This window comes from Ambystoma mexicanum, chromosome 12, assembly GCF_040938575.1.
Source record: "Ambystoma mexicanum isolate Mex_15411 chromosome 12, UKY_AmexF1_1, whole genome shotgun sequence".
Classification (NCBI taxonomy): domain Eukaryota; kingdom Metazoa; phylum Chordata; class Amphibia; order Caudata; family Ambystomatidae; genus Ambystoma; species Ambystoma mexicanum.
The window spans coordinates 430,339,803-430,365,036 of NC_090936.1; the positions used below are offsets into that span (position 1 = coordinate 430,339,803).

At 49.0% G+C, this 25,234-nt stretch overlaps 1 protein-coding gene across 1 annotated transcript in view; it reads left to right on the top strand.

Moving 5' to 3' along the window:
- The first annotated feature begins 21,162 nt into the window (after positions 1–21,162).
- Positions 21,163–25,234, top strand: part of B4GALNT3 (beta-1,4-N-acetyl-galactosaminyltransferase 3) — a 946,759-nt gene continuing 942,687 nt past the window's right edge. Inside the window, exon 1 of the mRNA XM_069628599.1 lies at positions 21,163–22,879. Coding sequence (XP_069484700.1) covers positions 22,726–22,879 — 154 coding nt within the window. The 5' untranslated portion in view covers positions 21,163–22,725. The remainder of the gene's footprint in view (positions 22,880–25,234) is intronic.

Below are 25,234 nucleotides of genomic sequence, written 5' to 3' on the forward strand. Positions count from 1 at the left end.
TTGTCTTTACCCAAGTCTCCTCATCTGTCAATTAACACTCTCTTCATACTTCCTTTCAATCTGGGTTTTGTCACCGTCATTCTACAGAGACTGCTTTTCTGGCAGTCTCAGAGTTTCTCCTATCTTTACGCTATGCTAAGTGTTCCTCTCTCCTGGTACTCCTTGACCTCTCTGCAGCTTTTGATACTGTAGATCCCTCTATTCAGGCCTTTCATCTTGGTCTATGGGGCTCTGTTCTGAATTGGTTTCAGTCATATCCCTCTAACCACACCTTTTCTGTCCCTTGGGTTTGTCCGTCCTCCCAAGTTCTCCCGCTTTCTTATGATGTGCCTCAAGTGTCTGTACTCCGTTATCTTCTCTTCTCTCTCTCTTTCTACAATACTCCGATTGTTTCTATTATTTCTTTCTTTGATTTTTCTTACCATCTCTATGTGGAAGATTCGCAGATCTTTCTTCCTCGCCCTTCTCGGACTCTATCCACTCCTCTATCTCAGCATGTCTATTATCTATTCAATCTTGGATGTCTTCTCACTATCTAGCTTTTAATCCTTCAAAAACTGAAGTCCTTTTCTTTCCTGCCTCTACCAATCCTCACCCTCTCCTTCCACTTTCCGTCTCTTTTCCTCCTTCTTTACTCCCTATCTCTGCCTCGGGCTGCAATCTTGGAGTCATTTTTACTCCTACCTCTCATTTTCATCCTATATTTAATCTATCTCCCACTCTTGCGGATTTCAACTTTTTAAGCCCTGTAAGCCCTGTTGGTTCTTAACCTTTCATGCTTCTAAATTACTTCTTTTGCGCTTAGTCTTCTCTTGCTTATTCTAGTGTTCCTGCTTATTACTTGGTCTTCCTACCCATCGTCTTGCTCCACTTTGCTCCATTTACCATTCTTATATCCGTCTCCTCTGCACCATTTCCCCTTATGACTCTATTTCCTCTGCCCTGCATTCTCTTCGGTGGCTGAATTTTGAAGCCGGACTTCTGTTTTAATTTCTCTGCTTGGTATTCAAATCACTCTACGGTCTCCCTCCCCCTATGTCTCCTTAATCTCTTTCTATTTTCCTTCTCACTCCCAGTTTCTTTTTCTTCTGGTTGTTCCTCTTCCTCCTGTGCCTCCTCTTGTTTCTGCTCCCTTTTCCTTTGTGCCCCTAAGCACTGGAATCCCTCCCTCTGTCTATTTGGTCCTCGACTTCTCTCATTTTTTTTTTATTTGAGTAAGAGAGCACTTGCTTGCTAATTGACTTTGTATTTCATATCCTATTGTTGTGCCGTTCTGACCTTTGTGAAGCACTTAGGTGTTAAGCGCTGTATAACTAAAATAAATACAATATACAAGCTTTTTCATTTTGGAAGCATGACAGTTGATCCCATTTGCATCCATCTAAAAATAAAAATGTTCACGTTTTATGCCTTGCTATATTATATGATGTTGGGCTATGCGACGGCACACATTTTGGGCCCACTATTGTAGTTAATAGTCTAGGAACTCCCCAGACACAGCCACTCCAACTGCTGTGCCACACCATCTTAAATGGAATTGTGGTGCACATGCAGCTGGGCATGTAACAGGAACTTGCATTGTCAAAGCCAACCACACACCACATTGCATGCTGTCAATTACCAACAGAAACGTTCAGTGGGGGCAATGGGGCGCTGATGGAGCACCAGGACCTAGCCTGGGAAACTTCCATATCTGCTTCCAAAGCAAGCACTGATTGCACAAGCAGCATGTGCTTCTGAAGATTCAGCATGAAATAATGGCTGCAGAAACAGCCAATGACTTAACACACTGTTCAAAGCTTGCCCAGATAGGTTTATAAATCCTACAATGTGCATACATTTTTTAATTAGGTTGAGTTTTGTGACCAGAGGCGTTGCTAGGGGGGGGGGCTCAGGGGGCTATAGCCTCAGGTGTTTTGGTTGTAGCCCCGGATAGAAGCTGAGGGGTTACAACCAAAAAGACTAGCTAGCCTCCAGTCCCGGCAGTCCCAAAATTAGCGTAGCCCCGGATCTTTTCCAGACCTAACAACACCCCTGATTGTGACTAGTAAAAAGAACAGAGTTCAACTTCCATTAGTCGCTTAAAAGGGTTTCTGTGAGGACCTATCACGTGAGAACTCGCCCAGCCGAGATCTTGTGAGATTTTGCACGGGAAGCGTGCAATGGGACAGAAACCCGGCAGATTTGGAACAAGGCACCAGGAGGACACTCGTGCCTTAGCACTCCTCCTGAATGAGAGAATCAGCTCTCCTGCTGAAGTCTGCTCTACCAGCAGATCCCTGCAGCTACAAAGCGTAATTCCATGGCTGAAGACAAGCCTCATGGGAGCTCTAGCAGGCAGGGGATGTAAATATGCTCCAGTGTATATTCTGTGCAGTGAAGCCAACTGTGCTGTGGTAATAGGACTGAACATTGAGAACTAATCCCCTGTTCTGGACAAATCCTTTCCTACCCTGTTTATGCAAGGTGTCACAATAAACACCTTCACCTCACTCAAGAGTCCTGTGTTCATTGAGGGTCACCACATAATTGGCGATGAGATCATGCAGGGCTCCACGCAACAATGGGAGCCACGGTTTTCCACATATCTGGAGGTGTTGGGAGGAACAGGCTATTCGCAGGCCAGGAAAAAGACAAGCTACTAAACGCCGTGGGGGTGATGGGCAGTGCATTTTCACAGGCTTGAAGGCTGTGTCCGCCCGCAGACGAATGCGATGATGTCTACAAGGATGCAATTCACCGCATAATTAAGAGGTTTTCCAACAAAGAAAACGTGGTCCTCCACAGACTCAAGTTCTGTACCAGGAAACAAGAAGGTACTGAACTGGTCGATGATCACATCACCAGAATGAGAGATCTGGCGGCCTTGTGTGGATTCGGGGACAATGTGGAGTAAGTCATTTGTGGTGACATGTTGGTGGTCCACACCAATTCCCGCAAAGTCCAGGACAAGTTCATCCAAGAGAAAGAGCTGGACCTAGATAAGGCCATACAAATAGCGAGAGCCGAGGAGGAAACCTCAAGCAGACGCAGAGAAGTTGGTGGACCGTTGCCTGCACCCAAAATGGCGGCTGTGCAATGGAAGGGGTGCAGAGACAGGCAGCCGCGAGAAGCTACCAGAGAGAAACAACCTGTCATGAACCATCGGACTCGTCCCGTGTGGACTTCCTGGTCCCTGACCCATAGAGGCTTACACTCAGCAGTACATCCAACATGGCCACCGACCATGGAACGCTGCTAACCAGTTTCCGTGTCGCACGCATCATGTTCTATAAAGAGGCCACGCCCCGTGGCTCTGCGCGTCTCAACGCTACAGTTTACTGTGGTTGACGTGTGCTGCCGAAGTTCGCTCTCGTTAACTTCTTGTTCCTGGTTCCTGGGTCCATTGAACCCTCCACCTACCTCCTTTCCCTTGCCCTCCTTTTCATCCCGGATCTCCACGTACACTCTGCCGAGTGTAAGCTTTGCTGTTTCCAGGAATTCCCGGACATTCTGAACGATCCAGGACTCGGATTGCGGAACGCACGCTGGAAGCCGAGGACATTCGCGCGGGTTTATATAAGACCCGTACCGTACGCAGGAAGACTCCATCGAAGAAAGAACACCCACAGGTGAGAAGGGGAGAAAACTGTGACAGATTGAGACGCCAACAAACCGACAGTGATACGGACATGGAGGCAGCTGTCCAAGACCTCATGCGCGGCATGCAGGAGTTAACAACAGAAGTTCAGAATCTCAAGGCCGAGAATGCCGCATTAAAACAGTTAGTCCTATCACATGATTCCGCGACCAAAGAAAGTGTATTGCTGGGCGGAATAGTGGATAAATATGATGACTCATCAAGAAACCTTCGCGGATTCCTTGATTCGTGTTTAGTCCACTTTACTTTTAAGCCCTATTACCTCTCTACCCCCAGAGCAAAGGTGAGCTTTATGATTTGGCATCTTTCAGGGAATGCACTAACTTGGGCTACGCCCTTGGTTAACTCTGGAGATGCCCTCCTGGATGACTATGATGGTTTTGTACAAGCTTTAAAGGCCATGTTTGACCGCCCAGAACAGGTCTACAGTGCCCAGGAGCGGCTACTGGACTTCCAACAAGGTTCCCAGGATATGCTGACCTATGTGACACACGTTAAGCAACTGGCCAAGGATGCAGATTGGTCCCCAGAGGCCTGCTTTACCCGTTTTCGAAGAGGATTGAATGAGGAAATCAAAGATGAGCTAGCAAGGGTAGCTCGCCTAGGTTCCTTCCAGGCTCTTATGGATCTCTCCTTACAAATAGACTTCCGTATCCAGGAAAGGAAGGCGGAAAAGAAGAAGACTAATATGACTTGCCAAAAGGTTCCATAGAACCTTCCTCTAAACCTGAGCCATTTTCTGCCCCCTCTAAAGACCCAGAACCTTTGCAATCGGGGGCCTTCCGTGGACCCATATCCCCGCAAGAAAGAATGCGACGGATCCACACTGGGTTGTGTATGTATTGTGCCTCAGACAAACATCTTGTTAGAGAATGTCCCTTGGCTCCACCACGGCGTTCGGGAAACGCCAGCTCCCGATCCTAGATGGAGCGCAGTTTCGGGAGAGAGATGTTTGCTCCACATCTATTCCATCCTTGAACTCTCCTGGACAAAGCAATCTAGTGATCTGACAGGCCTTCCTATGGCCATCCAAGAAAGAAACCTACCCTATTCTGGCATTGGTGGATTGTGGGGCCATGGGGATATTTATAGATCAAGATTGGGTCACTACCCACCACATTCCATATGAAATTCGGGGCATCATGCAGCCTGTAGAAGCTATCGATGGAAGACCCCTCTCTTCAGGACCCATCACCTTACAAACCGAAGCGATCCAGCTCTCCATAAACCATCATCAAGAGAATATCAGATTTGACATCATAAAGTCTGCCCATTATCCAATGGTACTGGGTATGCCCTGGTTGCAGAAGCACAACCCATACATCAATTGGGCAGCAGGATCCTTGTTTCTTGGTTCTGAACATTGTATATCTCATTGTCTATCCATGGATTCCTCGCCATCCTCCCCAGAAGATGCGCCCACAAAACAGCAAGGCCCATTCATCATTTGGTGGCAGCGATCGTTTCTTGTGTTTTTGAGCTCCTTTTGGCATTTTAAGTGTGTTTCTCGCACTTAGCCCAAAATGGTGGCCTGGCTCCCAAAATGGCCAGACCACGAGGCTCTTTGTCCTGTCCGCTGACCGACTTGCCCCCTTCACCTTCCCCATGTCGAGCCGACCCGGGGCCTTCCTTATTTGGGCATGTACTTTCCCGCGAAACACAGATGGTTTCGCGGGCTTCTACAGGCCCTGTGTGTGCCTCCAGGATGTGGGCTGGGATGTCTGGTCCCAATGCACATCCTGGGTGCCAGAGAGTCTAGGGTGGTGTGAATGCCTGGGACCTCCGTGGTCCGTGATAGGTCCACGTATGGTGTGAGTGTTTTGTGAGCAGATCTCCCATTGGGTCGCCTCCGTTTTGGCGCGAAGGGAACCGTGGATAAGAGGGGGCTGGAAACACCACTACCATGTCGATCTCCTGAGTTCTCACAAACGAAGGAATACAGGAGCCAAGTATCCTGCAACCACGAGGCTGAACCGAGGAATCGCTGGTGACCCGCGGAAGGACTGCTCCTCTGCACTGCTGTCGCTTGGTGAAACCCTTTCTACCTCTGATCGAACGAGAAGGCCTGTACTGGTGCTTCGACCCCTTGGAATAGTGGGAACAACTATTCTCGGCATCTTCACCATCTCCTGCACGTAAGCCTTCGGAAGTGTCTCTGGGCCATCCAGCAGACTGACCAGCCTACCCAGGAGTCTTGCTCTGTAACCGTCGTCAGGTTGTGCTGTATTAGGAGTCCTTGTCACTCTCACACGATTCGTACACTTGGCCTTCCCAGGTCTGAAGTGAGTAGTGTACATTTGGCTGAAATACACACGGCCGCTCCGTTGCCCTGCTGTGGTAACAAACTGTGCGGGTTCACTGCATTTGGGACGTCCTCAACTCAACTTCTGCTGCTGCGGAATCTACACGACGCCGAGACGTCCCCTGCTCGTATCTAAACCTGCCAGCACTGAAACTGACGCAGAGAAGCCTGGGTCTGCTTGCATCGGGGACCGGTGAGTAGCATCGCTAGGAACTGGTCACCCTCCTGCAGGAGCCCATAGCTTTTCCCCGCTGTGTCTAACAGCACGCCTTTCCGTACTCGCGCTCTGCTTCTGCCCACATTGGAGGCTACGCTTGAGTCGCAGAGCTCTGTTCATCTTCATTTGTTCACCGAACTAAACTGCCTGATTCCCTCGAAGAGACCCCCCTTTTTTTGCCCGTTAGCACCAGCGTGTGCAGGTACTTTTGAGCACAAGGCTCTACTCTTCGTAGGGCATGGACTTCCTTTTAGTTAGGTGCCTCTGAAGGCGGACTGGGTCTAATTATTATTCGCACTGCCTGTTTTCCTCCCCATCTAGGTGGTCTACACATTTCGTGATTCTAACTCATTAGACTTGTTTGTATTTATATGTATATTGTATTGGTTTGGTATGTGTTGGTTTACTTGAGTTTTATTGTGATTTCTCGCTACGGTCAATGTTACAAAGGCCTTGTAATAAATGTGTATATATTTTTAATATAACACCTGCTTGGAGTAATTTGTAAGTGTCCTTGCTTTGTGTGCTCATTGCGGGCTTTCAGTCACCCTCACCCCTCCTGAGAACTAGTCTTGACTGCCGCGATCGCTACCCTAATTGGTCTGGCTTGTCCATAGGTTACCCTATTCCAAGAAACTAGGCTGGCCTTCTGAACCTCTGCCCCTCCAGGACAGAGTTCAGAAATCCATCTTAACAAATTGGTGTACAGCAGTGGGATACGACTGAAGGTATCCAGTGTTGCGCACGAGCGAAGGCATTTCAAGTTATTCCTACTAGGGCACGTAGTGAATTGTCGTAGTATAGCTTTTAAAAGGCCATAGTCCTATCGTACAGTATGGAAACAAATACCTTGTTAACTTTAAATGCTCCTAAATCCGAAACATTGAAAAAGATGTGTGCGGAGAGAGGTGTCTCCTCTCAAGGCACCAAAATGGATATGATCCAAAGAATCGTGGCGTGGCAAGAAGCGCAGCTTGACGCTATAACTTCTGAGGACAGTGCAGAAGGAGGTGGGGCTGCTCTCACTGGTAGAACCGACAGTTCTGCCGCTGCACTGGTCCACCGCGACCACGAGGAAAGGGAGGATGAGATGTCTAATGTTTCCTCTGCCAGTGTTGATGGGGAGGCCATGCTTGAATTCAAGAAGCAAGAACTGCTGTTTAGGCAGAAGGAGCTTGATTTCAACATAACCAAACTAAAAATCGAACAGGCCGAAAAACAGAAAGACAGGGATCACCAGTTGGAACTGGCCAAGCTTCAGGTTGCAAATGGATCCAAGGGTCCTGGACATGGGTCTGGGGCCTCCTCTCATCCACGGTTTCCAAAAGATCTGCTCAGTGTGTATGAGGAAAAGAATGACATTATGGACTGCCTGAATACATTTGAGTATGCGTGCGAAGTTCAACAAATTGACAATGCTAAGATTGCCTAGTTACTCAGCAGACTGCCCCATTCTGGCTGTAGTGCCATTATGGAAATGTCGAAGGCTGAGCGAGCGGATTTCGCAATGTTAAAGCAAGCTCTCATTTTAAAGTTTGGAAAGACTCTGGCCCAATATTTAAAATGATTCTGAGAGTATAAGAAGAAAGAAGGTGGTACTTGGGTATGTTATGTGACTGAATCCTTAAAAAACATGACTGGCTGGGTTGGAGGTTATAAGGTTTCTACCTTTGAAGGCATGATAAGTCTTGTCATGCTGGAACATATTTTTGCATCTTCTTCCCCGGAGCTTAAGCAGCATATGGCCGATTCAAAGGAGATAGATCCTAAGAAGCTGGCCATTGCCGCAGATTTATGGATGTCACATCGAGTGTCCCATAAGGACAAAACTCATCCTGGTAAGCAGGAGGAAGGGAAAAAGTCCAAAGATAAGGAGGGTGGAGAATCTGATAAATCTTCTTCTCAAAAGGGCCACAAAAAGAAAAATAAGGGTAAGACACAAGAGAACTCACAGGGTAGTCGAGGTCAGCCTTCCGAAACAGAACTCTGGTTACAATAAGCCTCCCTATGTAAACAGACCCAACATATCTTGTTTTGCTTGTGGAGCAACTGACCATGTGAAGGGGGATCCCCGGTGTAAGGTTAAACCTTTGGGGGTCCACTCCGCTAATCTGGCCTTCTCCTCCTACGAGGAAGAAGAGATTACAGGAGCATCCTTCTCCTCAGACTCCTTCCCCAGCGGGATAGAAGCTGAGGTAGTTTTAGTTTCCCTTGGTTCCTGGGAGCCTAAAGTCGCAGAAGCTTATGCTAGGATTCCAGATAATACCAAGCACTACTTTAAAGACAGTGTGCTGATCAATGGAGTGGATACTCCAGCTCTTAGGAATAGTGGGTGCAGTCAAACTGTAGTGGATTCTACCTTGGTAGACTCAGAGAAAGATGCCAGAGCTACTCTGATGCCCACTAAGTTGGCTGACGGCCCGCCTCGCATGTTTCCAGTAATACCTGTAAATCTTACTTTAAATGGTACAGCAGTCAGGATTCCAGTGAGCATTCAGAGAAACGTCCCAGGAAAGGTCTTGTTAGGCAATGATCTCAGAGCTTTAGGGCTCGTAGGAGACACTGCCGACAGACCCTGCACACGGTCTCAAACACGGGCAGCATTGGCCAAGACCAATACGCCGCCCCACCCGAAGGGGAAACCCAAGGCGAAAGGAGTAAGCAAGTCAAGACGAGGGAAAGAGAACATTCCCCCGAGCTCGCCTACCACTGCGGTGGAGGAAGTTGGTCAATCGCCCGGGCCTGACGAGGAGGTGGCGATGCCTGAAGTATTTGACCCCAACGACCATCCTGAACTAAAAGACTTGTTAGTAGAAGGTGGTCCTGACAGGGAAGAATTCAGTAAAGGCCAACGTGAGTGCCCATCTCTGGAAGGCCTAAGGAGACAGGCTTGCTCCCAGCTTGAGGGTGAACCTCCTGGGACGCATCAGATTTATTGGGAAGGTGGACTCCTGTATAGTGAGCCCACAGAGTCTAGAGAAGGAGACCATAGGAGGTTGGTGGTTCCCCTTGCTGTAAGACCCTTCCTCCTGCAGTTGGCGCATGAAGTGCCCCTTGCTGGTCACCTGGGTATTAAGAGGACCAAGCAAAGGTTATCTATGCACTTCTACTGGCCCAAGATGGGGGTGCAAGTAGAAAGTCACTGCAGGAGTTGTGCCTCCTGCCAGTTATCTGGTAAGAGTGGCTCAACAATCCAAGCTCCATTGGTACCACTCCCAGTTGTGGGAATACCATTCGAAAGGGTAGGGATCGACATCGTTGTTCCCCTTGACCCGCAGACATCCTCAGGCAATAGGTTTATCTTGGTGCTAGTCGATTATGCTACCAGATATCCTGAGGCCATCCCATTAAAAACTGTAACTGCCAAGTCAGTTGCAAAAGCATTACTTGGCATCTTTACTAGGGTTGGCTTCCCTAAAGAAGTTGTGTCTGACAGAGGCAGCAACTTTATATCAAAGTATATGCAGGCTATGTGGAAAGAATGTGGGGTCACCTACAAGTTCTCTCCTGCATACCACCCCAGACCAATGGTCTGGTGGAACGTTTCAACAGAACGTTAAAGAGCATGATTGGGGCTCTGGAAGAACCTCAGAGAAGAAAATGGGATCTTCTTTTACCATGCTTACTGTTTGCCTACCGAGAGGTACCACAGGAGGGTGTTGGCTTCAGCCTCTTCGAACTTCTGTTCGGTCATCCCGTACGGGTACCCTTAGCCATAGTCAAAGAGGGATGGGAGATGCCCACTCCCCCTGTTACTACCAACGTAGTAGATTATGTGCTGGGGCTCAGAAAACGGATGGTACTTCTGATGGGCTTGGCTAGTGATAAATTGAAGGCAGGACAAGCGCTGGTGAAACATTGGTACGACCAGAAAGCTTCCCTCATCAACTTTACACCTGGTCAGCAAGTCCTGATCATGAATCCCATAAGGCCTCGAGCTTTACAGGACAAATGGTCAGGCCCTTACACAGTGGTGGAGCCCCTGGGTGAGGTTAACTATTTAGTGGACCTTCCAAAAGTGTTCCACCTAAATAGGCTGAAGGCTTTCGTCCCAAGAGTCAAAACCGCAGCACTGCTACTGGCTTCAGATGTTGAGGAAGAGGAGTCTGAACCTCTCCCCGACCTGTTCCAAAGCGGTCCTTCAGATAGCTCCTTTGAGGGTGTCCGAGTGGCCCCTCACCTGACTTCTAATCAGCAGGCTGAGGTGAAAAGTTTGCTTCAGCAGTTTTCCCCCCTGTTTTCACGGTCGCCTGGTTTGACACCTTGGTGCAAACATAACATAGACACAGGAGACAGTGTACCTACCAAGAGTAGGGGATACAGGATGTCAGACAAAGTACGGTCTTACATTAAGACCGAGGTCAACAAGATGTTAGACCTTGGGGTGATTGAACCCTCTAGTAGTCCCTGGTCCAGCCCTGTGGTTTTGGTTCCAAAGGCAGACACTTCTGACTTGAGGTTCTGCGTGGATTACAGGGCTCTGAATGCTGTCACCAAGACAGATGCACACCCCTTGCCTCGAACAGATGAGCTGGTGGATACTTTGGGTGCCTCCAAGTACCTCAGCACGTTTGACCTCACTGCGGGCTATTGGCAAATAGCTTTAGCAGAACATACCAATGAGAAGATGGCGTTTTCTACTCCAGACAGCCTTTACCCGTTCAGGGTAATGCCGTTCGGGATGAGAAATGCACCTGCCACTTTCCAGAGGCTTGTGAATCATGTGTTGAATGGGTTGGACGAATTCTGTCTTGCATATCTGGACGATATAGCAGTTTTCAGTGCCACCTGGGAAGACCATGTGAAACGCCTCGGGATTGTGCTCCAGGCTCTTCAGAAAGCACACCTGACCATAAAGGCTAGTAAATGCCAGATTGGACAAGGCTCAGTGGTTTACCTTGGACATGAAGTAGGTGGAGGGAGGATACAGCCTCTTCCCAGTAAAGTACAAGCAGTACAAGACTGGCCTACCCCCACTACACAGACCCAAGTGAGAGCCTTCTTAGGACTCACGGGGTATTACCGCAACTTCATGGCAGACTATGGCACCATAGCTGCCCCTCTGACTGCCCTCACCACTCCGAAGAAACCCAAGAATGTAACTTGGACCAACGAGTGTGAGAAGGCCTTCAACTGCTTAAAAGACTCCTTGTGCCAGGCCCCTGTCCTCAGGGCCCCTGATTATCAAAGACCTTTTATTGTGCAGACGGACGCCTCTGACACTGGGATAAGAGCTGTACTATCGCAAGTAGATGAGAAGTGTAAGGAACACCCTATTAGTTTTATTAGTCGCCAGCTTAAGGACAGAGAGCTCAGATGGTCCACAGTGGAGAAAGAATGTTTCTCTGTTGTGTGGGCCCTACGGAAGCTGAGGCCCTACCTCTATGGGACCCACTTCACTGTGCAAACTGACCATAAGCCCTTAAAGTGGCTAATGAACATGAAGGGAGAGAATCCAAAGTTGCTTAGGTGGTCCATAAGTCTACAAGGCTTTGACTTCACTATTGAGCATAGGCCGGGTGTCCAACATAGCAATGCTGATGGGTTGTCCAGAATGTTTAACCGACCTGAACAAGAGACTCATCCAGGGGTGGATTAGTTCCCCCTGTCCATAGTCTGGGAGGGGCGAGTGTTAGGAAAGATTTCTTAATTGTGGGTAATTTTCCTTCCATGTGGCAACCCCTAAACGTTTTGCTGTTGTTTTCACCATGATCTAGACTTTGCCAGAGAAGTGCAGCCTTCTGCCGCACTCCTCTGGGCTTTCGCCCCATTCTTACGGGGAAACTGACATGCCCTTAAGACAGTCAGTACCGGGAAACATTGTTTTCCGTAGTTTGTTTATCATGTTGCAGCTTTTGCGCAACATGGCACAAGAGGGCACTGTAAGCTAAGTTACTGCTCTCTTGGGTCTCTAGTCTTCTACAGGCCCTAGATACTCTCTTTGGATTGTAAATGAACGGTGCAAGTGAATCACGGACGGGATTTGTGGCAGCGATCGTTTCTTGTGTTTTTGAGCTCCTTTTGGCATTTTGAGCGTGTTTCTCGCGCTTAGCTCAAAATGGTGGCCTGACTCCCAAAATGGCCAGACCACGAGGCTCTTTGTCCTGTCCGCTGACCGTCTTGCCCCCTTCACCTTCCCCAGGTCGAGCCGACCCGGGGCCTTCCTTATTTGGGCATGTACTTTCCCGCGAAACACAGATGCTTTCGCTGGCTTCTACAGGCCTTGTGTGTGCCTCCAGGATGTGGGCTGGGATGTCTGGTCTCAATACACATCCTGGGTGCCAGAGAGTCTAGGGTGGTGTGAATGCCTGGGACCTCTGTGGTCTGTGATAGGTCCACGTATGGTGTGAGTGTTTTGTGAGCAGATCTCCCATTGGGTCCCCTCCGTTTTGGCGCGAAGGGAACCGTGGATAAGAGGGGGCTGGAAACACCACTACCATGTCGATCTCCTGAGTTCTCACAAACGAAGGAATACAGGAGCCAAGTATCCTGCAACCACGAGGCTGAACCGAGGAATCGCTGGTGACCCGCGGAAGGACTGCTCCTCTGCACTGCTGTTGCTTGGTGAAACCCTTTCTATCTCTGATCGAATGAGAAGGCCTGTACTGGTGCTTCGACCCCTTGGAATAGTAGGAACAACTATTCTCGGGATCTTCACCATCTCCTGCACGTAAGCCTTCGGAAGTGTCTCTGGGCCATCCAGCAGACTGACCAGCCTACCCAGGAGTCTTGCTCTGTAACCGCCGTCAGGTTGTGCTGTCTTACGAGTCCTTGTCACTCTCACATGATTCGTACACTTGGCATTCCCAGGTCTGAAGTGAGTAGTGTACATTTGGCTGAAATACACACGGCCGCTCCGCTGCCCTGCTGTGGTAACAAACTGTGCGGGTTCACTGCGTTTGGGACGTGCTCAACTGAACTTCTGCTGCTGCGGAATGTACACGACGCCGAGACGTCCCCTGCTCGTATCTAAACCTGCCAGCACTGAAACTGACGCGGAGAAGCCTGGGTCTGCTTGCATCGGGGACCGGTGAGTAGCATCGCTAGGAACTGGTCACCCTCCTGCAGGAGCCCATAGCTTTTCCCTGCTGTGTCTAACAGCACGCCTTTCCGTACTCGCGCTCTGCTTCTGCCCACAGTGAAGGCTGTGCTTGAGTCGCGGAGCTCTGTTCATCTTCATTTGTTCACCGAACTAAACTGCCCGATTCCCTCAAAGAGACCCCCCTTTTTTTGCCCGTTGGCACCAGCGTGTGCAGGTACTTTTGAGCACAAGGCTCTACTCTTCGTAGGGCTTGGACTTCCTTTTAGTTAGGTGCCTCTGAAGGCGGACTGGGTGTAATTATTATTCGCACTGCCTGTTTTCCTCCCCATCTAGGTGGTCTACACATTTCGTGGGTCTAACTCATTAGACTCGTTTGTATTTGTATATATTTTGTATTGGTTTGGTATGTGTTGGTTTACTTGAGTTTTATTGTGATTTCTCGCTACGGTCAATGTTACAAAGGCCTTGTAATAAATGTGTATATATTTTTAATATAACACCTGCTTGGAGTAATTTGTAAGTGTCCTTGCTTTGTGCGCTCATTGCGGGCTTTCAGTCACCCTCACCCCTCCTGAGACCTAGTCTTGACCGCCGCGATCGCTACCCTGATTGGTCTGGCTTATCCAGAGGTTACCCTGTTCCAAGAAACTAGGCTGGCCTTCTGAACCTCTGCCCCTCCAGGACAGAGTTCAGAAATCCGTCTTAACACATGTCTCTACTGTTCATTATCTAGGATTCGTCCTCAGTCCTGAAGGAATCGGAATGGACCATTCAAAAGGTAAAAGCCATACTATCCTGGCCAGTCCCAACCACCGTGAAACAGATTCAATCCTTCCTGGGGCTTGCCAACTTTTACCAGAAATTCATACCGTCCTTCTCGGAGATAGTTCAACCAATCATTATACTGTTGAAGAAGGATACTCCCTTTCTCTGGTCAGCAGCCCAAGATAAAGCCTTCCAACGACTGAAATCGGAGTTTACACAAGCCCCCATCTTGGCTCAACCAGACAGCGATCGACCTTTCATAGTGGAGACGGATTCCTCTAACTACACCATTGGAGCAGTTCTCAAGCAGGAACTCGAGGACAAATTAGAACACCCCATCGCTTATCTCTCACGAACCCTAACTCCCTGCGAGACTCATTTTTCTGTCCTAGAAAAGGAACTGTTAGCCATCCGTCAAGCCTTTACAGAGTGGCGTCATCTACTTTTGGGGCAAAACATCCTGTTCAGGTCCGTACGGACCATCGGAATATTCTAGTGCTACAATCCCTGGAATGTAGGAATAGTCGTCAAGCCCGCTGGGCCTTCTTCTTCGCACAGTATCAGTTCCAAATACAACATGTTCCTGGAACTCACAACATAATTGCTGATGCCCTATCCCGACGTCCCGACTATGAAACTCTTGAAGATCGATCCTTTCCCAAGATGTTTCCTCACCCAATTTTTGTAGCCCAAGCAATCAGCCTCCTGGAAGACATTCAAATTCAAACCCAGTCCTCCGAGGTCTGGAAGGAATTTACTGGAAAGAATCGATGGAATCTCAGAACAAAGGATGGGTATCTGTTTAAAGGCAATGACCTGGTTATTCCCACACAAAGACTGCGACAAAGGATCATGAACCTCTGCCACGATACCTTCCATTCAGGACATTGTGGCATCTTCAATACTCTCCTTTTGATACAAAGACAGTTTTGGTGGCCTAAAATGAGAGTCGATGTCCAAAGCTATATCCAAACCTGTGCAATCTGCAATCAAAACAAGCATGACAACAAGAGACCAGCGGGCTTCCTACTCCAACCAACACTACCAACAAGGCCCTGGGAATTCATTGCTACGGATTTTATTGTAGAGTTACCACCTTCCAGGGGATACACAACGATCATGGGTACCATTGACTTGTTCACTCACATGGCTCATTTTATGCCCTTATAAAAACTACCATCTTCCTCAGAACTTGCTGGAATCTTCCTGGAACACATATTCCGACTTCACGGACTCCCTTCCAAAATCATATCAGACAGGGGACCCCAATACATATCTCAATTTTGGAAACACCTATGCCGTATACTAGGAATCCAACGGGCCCTCCCCTCAGGTTATCATCCCCAGACCAATGGAGCTACTGAACGTGTGAACCAAACCCTGGAGCAATATCTTCGTTGTTTCACCACCAAGGTCCAGGATGATTGGTCACTTTTGATACCTGTGGCTGAATTTGCCTATAACAATTCGGATCATTCGGCTTTCAAAACCAGCCCTTTTTTCTGTAACCAAGGGTTCCATCCTTCGGTTCTCCCATCCTTGCTTCCACATCCTAAACCAGTCAATACACTCGACTCCTGGATTGAAAACCTCATCAACGTGCACAAACAAGCCAAGGAACACCTTGAAAAGGCCCGAGCTACTACCAAGCTCTATGCAGACTCCAAAAGAAGACCAGGGCCCTCCTATGCAGTAGGTGATAAGGTCTGGCTGTCCTCAAAACTACTGCCCTAACATTTACAACCAAATAAGTTGCCCCCCCGGTACTATGGTCGCTTCCCCATAAAGGAGATTATTAACCCAGTGGCCTTCTGACTCAAACTACCAGACTCCTGGAAGAGAGTCCACCCAGTGTTTCATACATCTCTACTGAAACCATACGTCCAGTCCTCCCGGACTGCTCCAAGGTCTACACCAGTGATTGTCAATGACCAGCTGGAATACGAAGTGTCCAGAATATGTGACTCCAGGTACAGACGTGGTCAACTGCAATATCTGGTTGAATGGAAAGGGTACCCTCCCAGTGAACGCACCTGGGAACCATTCACAAACCTTAATGCCCCCAGATTACTCAAAAGGTACCACCTTATACACCCGAGCAAACCCGGAGGAACAGGCCTTCGGAGGAGGCATGCTGTCATGAACCATCGGACTCGTCCCTTCTGGACTTCCTGGTCCCTGCCCATAGAGGCTTACACTCAGCAGTACATCCAACATGGCCACTGACCGCGGAACGCTGCGCACCAGTTTCCGTGTCGCACACATCACTTTCTATAAAACGGCCCTGCCCCCGCGGCTCTGCGCGTCTTAACGCTACTGTTTACTGTGGTTGACATGTGCTGCCGAAGTTCGCTCTCATTAACTTCTTTTTCCTGGTTCCTGGCTCCATTGAACCCTCCACCTACGTCCTTTCCCTTGCCCTCCTTTTCATCCCGGATCTCCGCGTACACTCTGCCGAGTGTAAGCTTGGCTGTTTCCAGGAATTCCCAGACATTCTGAAGGATCCAGGACTCGGAACGCACGCTAGAAGCCGAGAACATTCGCGTGGGATTATATAAGACCCGTACCGTACACAGGAAGACTCCATCGAAGAAAGAACACAAACAGGTGAGAAGGGGGGAAACCTGTGACCCAACCCAAGTGGACAGATTCCCATAAGTGTTACAGATGTGCCAGAACCAAGCATCTGGCTAACGATCGAGGCTGTCCCGCAAGGAACAAAGAGCTCCAAGTGCAGGAGATTTGGTCACGTTGCTGTAGCCTACACGTGGCGGGGAACAAAATGTCACCCATATTGAAGTAGACAGAGGAACGAGCGATGAGGAAGAACCAGACAATAGGCCGATGGTAAACATGGTAAACTCATCTCGAGCCAGATGGGAGAAACCCCATTGCATAGCATAGAAATGAAACCCGCGTCATGGCCGATTCGGGGGTCCGCCTGACCATCTTCCCCATGCAGACATACAAAAACAGGGTGGGAAGTCACTTGCTTGAGATTAGAAGCACCAAGCAAAGGCCCATAGTCTTCGTGGTGAGCCACTGTAGACCTATTGGGCTACATTGAAGCCAAACTCGAATTTAAAGATAGATGCACCACAATGAAAGTCTACTTCTCGACCGAAGGTCCCCCAGTGCTGAGATGGAATGACCAGTACAAACTGAGCATCTAGTTAGACCCCAGCACTGCTGAATGGGTGCTGCTGGTCTCCTCAGAAGGGAATTCACTTTGCTGTTCTCTGAAACACTCGGAAAAATGAAAAATGATGTGGACAAAATCCACTTAAAACCCAATGCTGTGCAAGTCAAGCACAAGATCAGGCCCGTTCGAGTGAATGCAAGGTTGGCACTGGAATCCCAGCTTTGCAAAATGATCAAGGAAGGTACAATTGAGACCATCGAGTCCTCTGAATGGCTAAGCCTAGTGGTCCTGATAAAGAAAAAAAATCCTCCAACAACTTGAGAGTGTGCATAGATCTACGCACCCTCAACTTGGAGGTGGTCACAGACAGTTTTCCTTTGCCCAGCATCAATGAAATTATACTAATGATGAAGGAAGCAAAAATCTTCACAAAACTCGATATGCGTGATGCCTACCATCAAATTGATTTACACAAAGCCTCACATCCCCTCACAGAATTCATCACACCCTTCGGCACATTCCAATACACACCAATGCTGTTTGGGTTATCATCCGCTGCGTCAGCATTCCAAAGAATGATGAACTCACTGCTGCACGGCATGGACAACGTGCCATACTTCCAGGCAGGAAGTATGCCAAAGACACATAGGCAAGCTACATAGCTCAGGAGTACCTGGGTTACCACCTTTCAAAAGGAGGAGTGAACCCAAAGAAAAACCTGCTCCAAGCCATAGTTGATGCCCCCGCCCCAACCTCAAAAGACGAGCTGCAGTCGTTCTTGGGTCTTGTTTCCAGATTTTCTGAAAACACGTCCCCCTTGAGAGAGCTCTTGAAGAAAGGAGCAGAGTACACGTGGGAATCACAGCAAATTGAAGCCTTCGCCGAAATCAAGAAGAGAATCCTACATGCCGTGTCGGAAACCATAAAATCCCAAATGGGAAACATAAATAATAACAGAGCCAGTGCCCATTGCTTGGGTGCCACCATCACCATCACTCAAAAAAGGGGAAATACCGAAAATATAGTTGCCTTTGCATCAAAAGCACTGTCTACTTCATAGAAAAACTACTCCATGGTTGGGAAGGAGATGCTGGCATGCACCTGGCCATGGAGTACTTGAGGTCGTATGTCTGGGGAACCAAGTTGCGACTGGTCACCGACCACAAACCCCTTGTGGGCATGTTGAACCCTGGGGGCACAAAAACCGCAATGCCACGACTAGCAGGAATTGCCACCAAACTGCAAGAGTACACGTACGAGATTACCCATATTGCTGGTTGGAAGAACGCCCAAGCGGACTGCATGTCCTAGGAGACCTAAGAAACAAGGACTTTATGGAAATGAGCAAGTCTCATTGGCAGGAGGAAATGAGACATGATGATACCCTGGGCCGAGTAGCAGAATGGGCCCGCAAAGGTTGGCCAGATGAGAGAGCATTCCCAGAAGGTCTGTGACCGTATTGGAAGGTCAACAACGAGATTGCAAAAGGTGATGGCCTAGTAATGAGAGGCGACCACGTAATTCCCCCAAGAGGCATCCGAATGTGATACTATGTAGAGCGCACGCAGGCCATCTAGGCAGCAATATGACACGAAGCAGAGAGCGAGATGCATACTGGTGGCCCTGAATGGACCAAGAAGTGAGGGCAATGATCGAGAGATGTCATGAATGCGCAAACAGCGACTAACGGCTAAAAGTGAGGCAATCAGTCATGATACCCATACGAAATTCCACCAGTGTCTGTCATAAAATAGGGCTGGATTTTATTGGCCCATTGGAGGGCATGTCGAGCGACACCAAGTATGGGGTAGTCATGGTGGACTATCTTTCCAAGTGGGTCGAAGCTGAATTTGTGCCGGACATCACCCTGGACACAGTCATTGAAGTACTTAGTTCCGTCTTCCAAAGAGAAGGACTCTCTAAAGAGATTGTGATGGACAATGGAGTTCAGTTTGTTTCCAGAGACATGGAAAGCTTTCGCAAGAAGCACAATATCCAGCAATTGAGAGCAAGCCTGCATCACCCACAAGCCAACAGGCTGGTAGAAAGGGCAAACCGATGTTATAAAGGAGCCTTACAATTGGCGTGCACATCAGGCATGATTCCCTGCAAAACTGTCAAAGAGGCCGTGGCGGCGCATCACTTGACCCCTGTTTCAGATGTTAAGAGGGAGAAGGGCTGCATCCACACTGGTACCACCGTGGCTACACAAGTTCAGACAGGATGACAACATCAACGTGAGCGAGATCATGTTCAGATTACAGAAGAGTAGACATCTTGAAATCGCAAGGTGACAAGCGCAGAGCGCATATCGCACAGAGGTTAACGATGGGAATTTGGTGAAGATGCGCTTGCATCACAAAGACACTTTTTAACGGGCTCCAAATACAGCCAAGCCATATAAGTCACACGGACAGGCACCAACCATGTCTATACCAGTGACGGGAAACAGTGGAATCTTGAAAGGGTGGCTATGTAAAAGAAAATGGCATCGACAGCCCGTCCCTCCGTGGGATTAGGAGATGGCAAGACCCATGGGAGTCAGCCAACAGTCCTCAACAGCATGAGACGGCGGTCAGGGAAGAAGAAAACCAAAGTGAGGGTGTCCTCATTAAGCCCCACACCCCGGGCTAGAGAACCACACCGAGAAGCAACCTAAGCAGACCAAACACCATGCGACAAATGCCACATAACCACCCATTCCCCCAAGGCAGCCACTGACCAGAACTGACCCCAACGTGAAAGAAGGAAGCCAACCAGATTCACAGACTTTATCATGGACTAATAACAAGCGTTTCCAACGAAAGGAGGTGTGTGAGGACCTATCACGTGAGATCTCACGCGTGAAGCGCACAATGAGCCGGAAACCCGGCAGAGTTGGAGCGAGGCACTCGGAGGACAGTTGGGCCTCGCGCTCATCCTGAATGGGAGAATTAGCTCTCCAACTGAAGTCTGCTCTACCAGCAGATCCCTGTAGCTGCAGAGTGTAATTCCATGGCTGAAGACAAGCCTTGTGGGATCTCTAGCAGGCAGGGGAGGTAAATACCATCCACTGGATATTCTGTGCAGTGAAGCCAACTGCGCTGGGGCAACAGGACTGAACTGTGAGTACTAACCCCCTGTTCTGGGAAAATCCTTTCCTACCCTGTTTATGAAGGCGTCACAATAAATACCTTCACCTCACTCAAGTGTTCTGTGTTCATTGAAGGCCACTACAGTTTCTTGCTGCATCACTATTACAAACATGTTTAACATTTTAAATTGTTGGCATTCTTATGCTCCTACAATGCTATTTGCTATTATGCAAATTTACCAGCCCTGGGTTCTTGTAATAGATATGACCTGCCTTGGGGCTACCTTCCTCGGGTCCCCTTCTCCTCACCCCAGCAACGCCCCACAACGAGGAAAGGGTTCCAAGAGTACATTTTTTCTATTTTTAGCTCTGATCACGGTCATGGGCAATGTCATATGATTAACCCGTCGTTAGTCTCTGAGGGATTGGGAATCTCATCCAGACGATTCTTCCCGCTCATTTTGACAATGGTCTTCAAAGTTGGAGAGTCCACGGGAAGGTGATTTTTGGAGCGGCATAACGGCGCATGCTTTAACAGAAACAAAGATCATGCGCCATAAGTAGGAGTTTAAAGCCAACAGGTCCAATGAGACGAGACGATTCGAGAACGAGCCTAGTGCCCAATACATATACGGCCCGCTCAACACATTGGCTCTGCGGGGCCGGGGATGGCACTACGAGGGGCAGCCCCACCAATGGACAGAAACTACATCTGGAGGGTGACAGAGGACTCCTAGGTTATAATCCCGTCGTAGTCAACGTGCGCAACCCGCATCCCGTTGGCCTGCGCTGCGCCGAGTAGTTTTGGAGGTGGTGGGAAACTGCGCGCTGTAACTCTACCTCATTCTGGCTCAGCGGAGGGGCCGCCGGTCAGGGCGGCTCCCTGCAGCAGGTTGGGAGTGTCCCTGCACCAGGTTGGGAGTGTCCCTGCACCCAGGCATCTCCACCCTCTCAGAAAGAGGGCGGGGCAGGGAAGCACAGAGGAGCCGGGAGACCCGCGGCTGGCGAGGGTGCCAATGGGTGCTGGTGTTCACCCGTCCGCGAGAGGGCAGGGCTGAGCCGGGCCAGGAAGGAGGGCGTTGCCATGCGCTGAGCTCATCCCTCTGACTCCGGGAGAGCTGCAGGTGAACTCCGCAGGGGGGCAAGGAGGAAGCGGGCGGGGGGAGACGAGACGCTCAGTGAGAGAGGCTACACCCCCCTCAACAGCGGCTGACCGGAGAAGATACTGCCAGAAAGCGGAGGCTGTCGCAGCGGCTTAGCAGCGAGGCATGGGAGCATTGTAAGGGCGTCCTACTCTCTCTGGGGCAGCAGTGCTGAGAAGAAAGAGACCGCCGGGGAGATAAGATAGCCAAGAGAGACGGGCTCACGAGTATTGCGGCTTGTCTCGCGAGGCACTAGGAAGAGGTGAGCGAGTGGGTTTTGGCGGCAGAAGACCGGGTGTCAGACTGAAAGGGGGGGGGGGGGAGAGCGTGGAGGGAAGAGCCTGCTGAGCAGAGTGTTAAAGTGGGAATACAGTATTTCACCAGGGAGAAGTTAGGGAAGAAAGAAAAAGGCTTTCTCAGCCAGGGTGCCCAAAGAAAAGAGAAAGCCCAGGCAAAAGAGACGTCAAGGCAGAGTTGTGTTTTGACGGGGAAGGTGCACGTTTGGAAAGGATTAGCGGGTGCTCTGTCAATGCCCGAGCATAAGAGAGAGTATTGCGCGGAAGAGCGTGCAGGGGACCCAAAGTCCGACGTTCTAAGGGAGCGTTCCAACTGGAGACACATTGGGCCACACTGGACAGAGCGAGCGCAAATAGGCCTTGGTGACAGCCTTGGGGCAAGCAGGTGGCATCCATTTAGGAAGAGACTATTGAGGGAATCGCACATTTTAAAGGTAAAGAACCTCAAGAAGAGAAGGCGCATAAACTAGTAGGGCATATAGAGAGTGCCCACGGGAAGGGAGAAGGCTGCGTGTATTGAGCGTGCCCGAACAACACTGGGAGGGGTAATAGTGCCACCTGTTATAAGAGGTCTCGGATGATTTTCTGTAAGCACAATTTGTATTTGTTATGAATAGAAATACTTAGAACGCGTTATAAGGTGAAGTTTAGACTGTTGTTGTAAGGGGACCCAGGGAGGGAAGGACGATTGATTTCTGGGGCGTGGACGAGGAATATCACAGAAGGGAGATCAGGGAGTGGACTCAGAGGGAGCAAGGGCAGCTTGCAGAAAGAACGTGTGGCAGAATATTGGCCAACGTTTGGGAAAAGTGAAAGTATGGCGCCCACTCGAAGATGAAGAAACATTGACTGTGGACCAAACGGCCAAAAGCACAGCCAACCGGGAGTTTGTAATCCACACAAAGTCGGGAGCGCAGCCGACGGAGTGGGTGGAGCCTGTGGGAGCCAGGACCACTGTTGGCTCTGGTTGTGGACCCCCACACTGTGGCAGAAGCACGGCGGCCGGAGGTTTTGGAATCCCTACTGGGCAACGACAGCAACGGGCAAAACGATTGGGCCCTACACGGGGACGAGGGCAGCAGCCCCGGCCCTCCACCGCTGCCAGGATGTGGTGGTGGAGCCGTGTCCCACAGCTGCTGCCCTTGAAGTCTCTACGGAGACACTTTCGAATGCTAGTGGCACTTGGGGTGCTGATCATGGGGCTCTGGACCGCGTACCTGCAACTGGTGGCCTCGTCCGAAGATAACCCCATGAACCACAGTAAGTAACTGGAGCAGGATGGCTCCACCTTATGTATGGTCATTCATAATGAAACGTAATGTCCCAAGGTGGCAGCTGTGATTCTTTGTGTTTTGAAGTCTTGAGGAGGAGATGTGTACACAGGGGCGATGGCACAACAGACCCTAGGCTTCATAGGAACAAGGCTTAACCTACAAAACGTGTTTTCTTGTCACTAGAATCCCTACACAGCAAGCTAATATATTAATCACCCTTTAACTTCCAGCACCTCAACAAATGATCCAGCCGCCTTAGTCTCCCGGCTCATTAGCCCAACCTTACAGTCATCCTGAAGACCCCACTGCCCATCTCCCTGAACCAATGGTCAGTTCCTGGACATTGCACAGCTAAACCTGCCCTCGCGGCAACCCTTCTTGACCACCCTGTCTTTCCTACTGGCTGCTCCACAGGCCAAACTGTATGGCCATCGATCAGGGCGGAACAAACCCTACCCGTTACCAACCTGACAAAGGCAAAACTCCTTACCTGAACTAAGCCCCGAGCGGCCTGCCCATAATGCAATGGGTCAGCAAGCGGGCTTTGAGTATAACGGAGCTTACCTGGTCTATGTACAAGCCATTTCTATCCCATTGAGACGCACTTCCAAGAAAGGCTACTCCCCACCCTGAGCCCCCACAGTGCTGGTGGGTTCACTAGAGGTGTGATCCACACACACCCCACTGGTCCCGTAACAGAGAGAGAAACATCCTTTCCCCTCACTTCTGCTTCTTTTGAAGTTACAAGTGAATGCCCGGCAGAAGGTCGGTGCCCCATCTAGCCCACCTTTGCTCATTGTAAGAGGACCTATGGGCCCTCATCGTGAGCATGGTGGTATTTTTAAAACGTGTTTGTTTGAAATACCCTTGACTTAAGTACCTTATTATGAGTTGGGATCAGTTTGGATATTTTCTGCATGGGCTGCGTATAAGTGCTGAATTGGGTAGATACAGTATGGCTTACTTGCCCAACTCTGTGCTTTCCTTGAACACTGTGCAGGAAATATCCCAAGCAATCCCAAATTCTAATTGGGTGGTATTTTAAAAATAGGAGGTATTCCAAATACTGATTTCTTTTTTCTTTCTGTTACTGTAATCATAATTGCACCCATTGCATCCTTGCCCGGGCTCTCATTGCCTCCTTGGTGTGCAATAGTATGCCTGGGTGGTGAAAGTTTGTGTCACCAGTGCGATGGTTGTATGAAGGCCTCTGTGATGCACGATGGCACTTAGCATCTTTTGTTAACCAGAAAGTACTCTGCATCTATGTTGCATTCTCAAAAACTTGATGTTCAGGGAGGAGGCAAGCACGGGGACGGGGGGTTTGTGTTTTTAATTTTTTTGAAATCTAGAAGGAAATACTGCTTTAACTAGACTATTGCTGTTAGCGTTAGCCGTTCTTATCATGACTTCACTTTTAAAAAGGGGCCGCGCCATCAGAGTACTTTTATACTATGCTGGTGGGTACTAATCCAAAGGACCCGCCAGCGCCTTCCGAGAACCAAGCAGATCCGCAAGCGTATGAGACCTTGCACTTTGTTTCTATTTCTATTGTTGAGTGCACTCATTGAACGCGCCACTACTGAGTGCGCTCTTTGAGTGTGTTGCCGCAATACATTGCTAAGGAGGAAGTTCATGTCTCCCATAGCTGCAAATTAACATTAATTTCAGCATTAAAAATCAATTTCCCGAAACATACGCGTGCAGTGTAACCCGCTGCTACCTCTTGGGGCTGCCTCCTTGAAAGCCATCCAGCCCAGGGACCTGTGCAATGAATCTCACCCTTGTCTGACACGATCATTTTACACAATTGTCATTGGGAGGATTTAGCAATTTGCCAGTACTATTGAGGATATTTTTAAGTTAAACATTTTGGGTCCCTTGTAATTAGATCTACAATTAAGGGAATAACAATTATTCAATCTACTGTTGATCAGGCACATTTGTGAACCTCGAATGAACGCACACTCCCATGAGACTTTTTTTGTGTTCTTTCCTTTAATGAATTGGAATCTTCAAAAATGCGGATGTTCCGAAATTCCCAAATCTCTTGTGATATGAATAAGACTGCAGAACAGTGGGCAGAGCAAAATTGTATTGCTTTAATGATATAGCGGGCATCATGGATAAAACATTTGATTGCGATCAGGCTCTATTCAGCATATGATTTTCAGTAGCAGAAAGAGAACCTCAATTTCCACAGTGTTAAACCGCCCCAAGGAAGCCCTTGAGAATTATGTATAACACGTTCGAGTAAAATTTGGTGTTTGTAGTAATTAATATGCAACTCCATTAAAAAGCAAAAGATTGGAAACATGGGCTTGTCTTATGAAGGTTACCA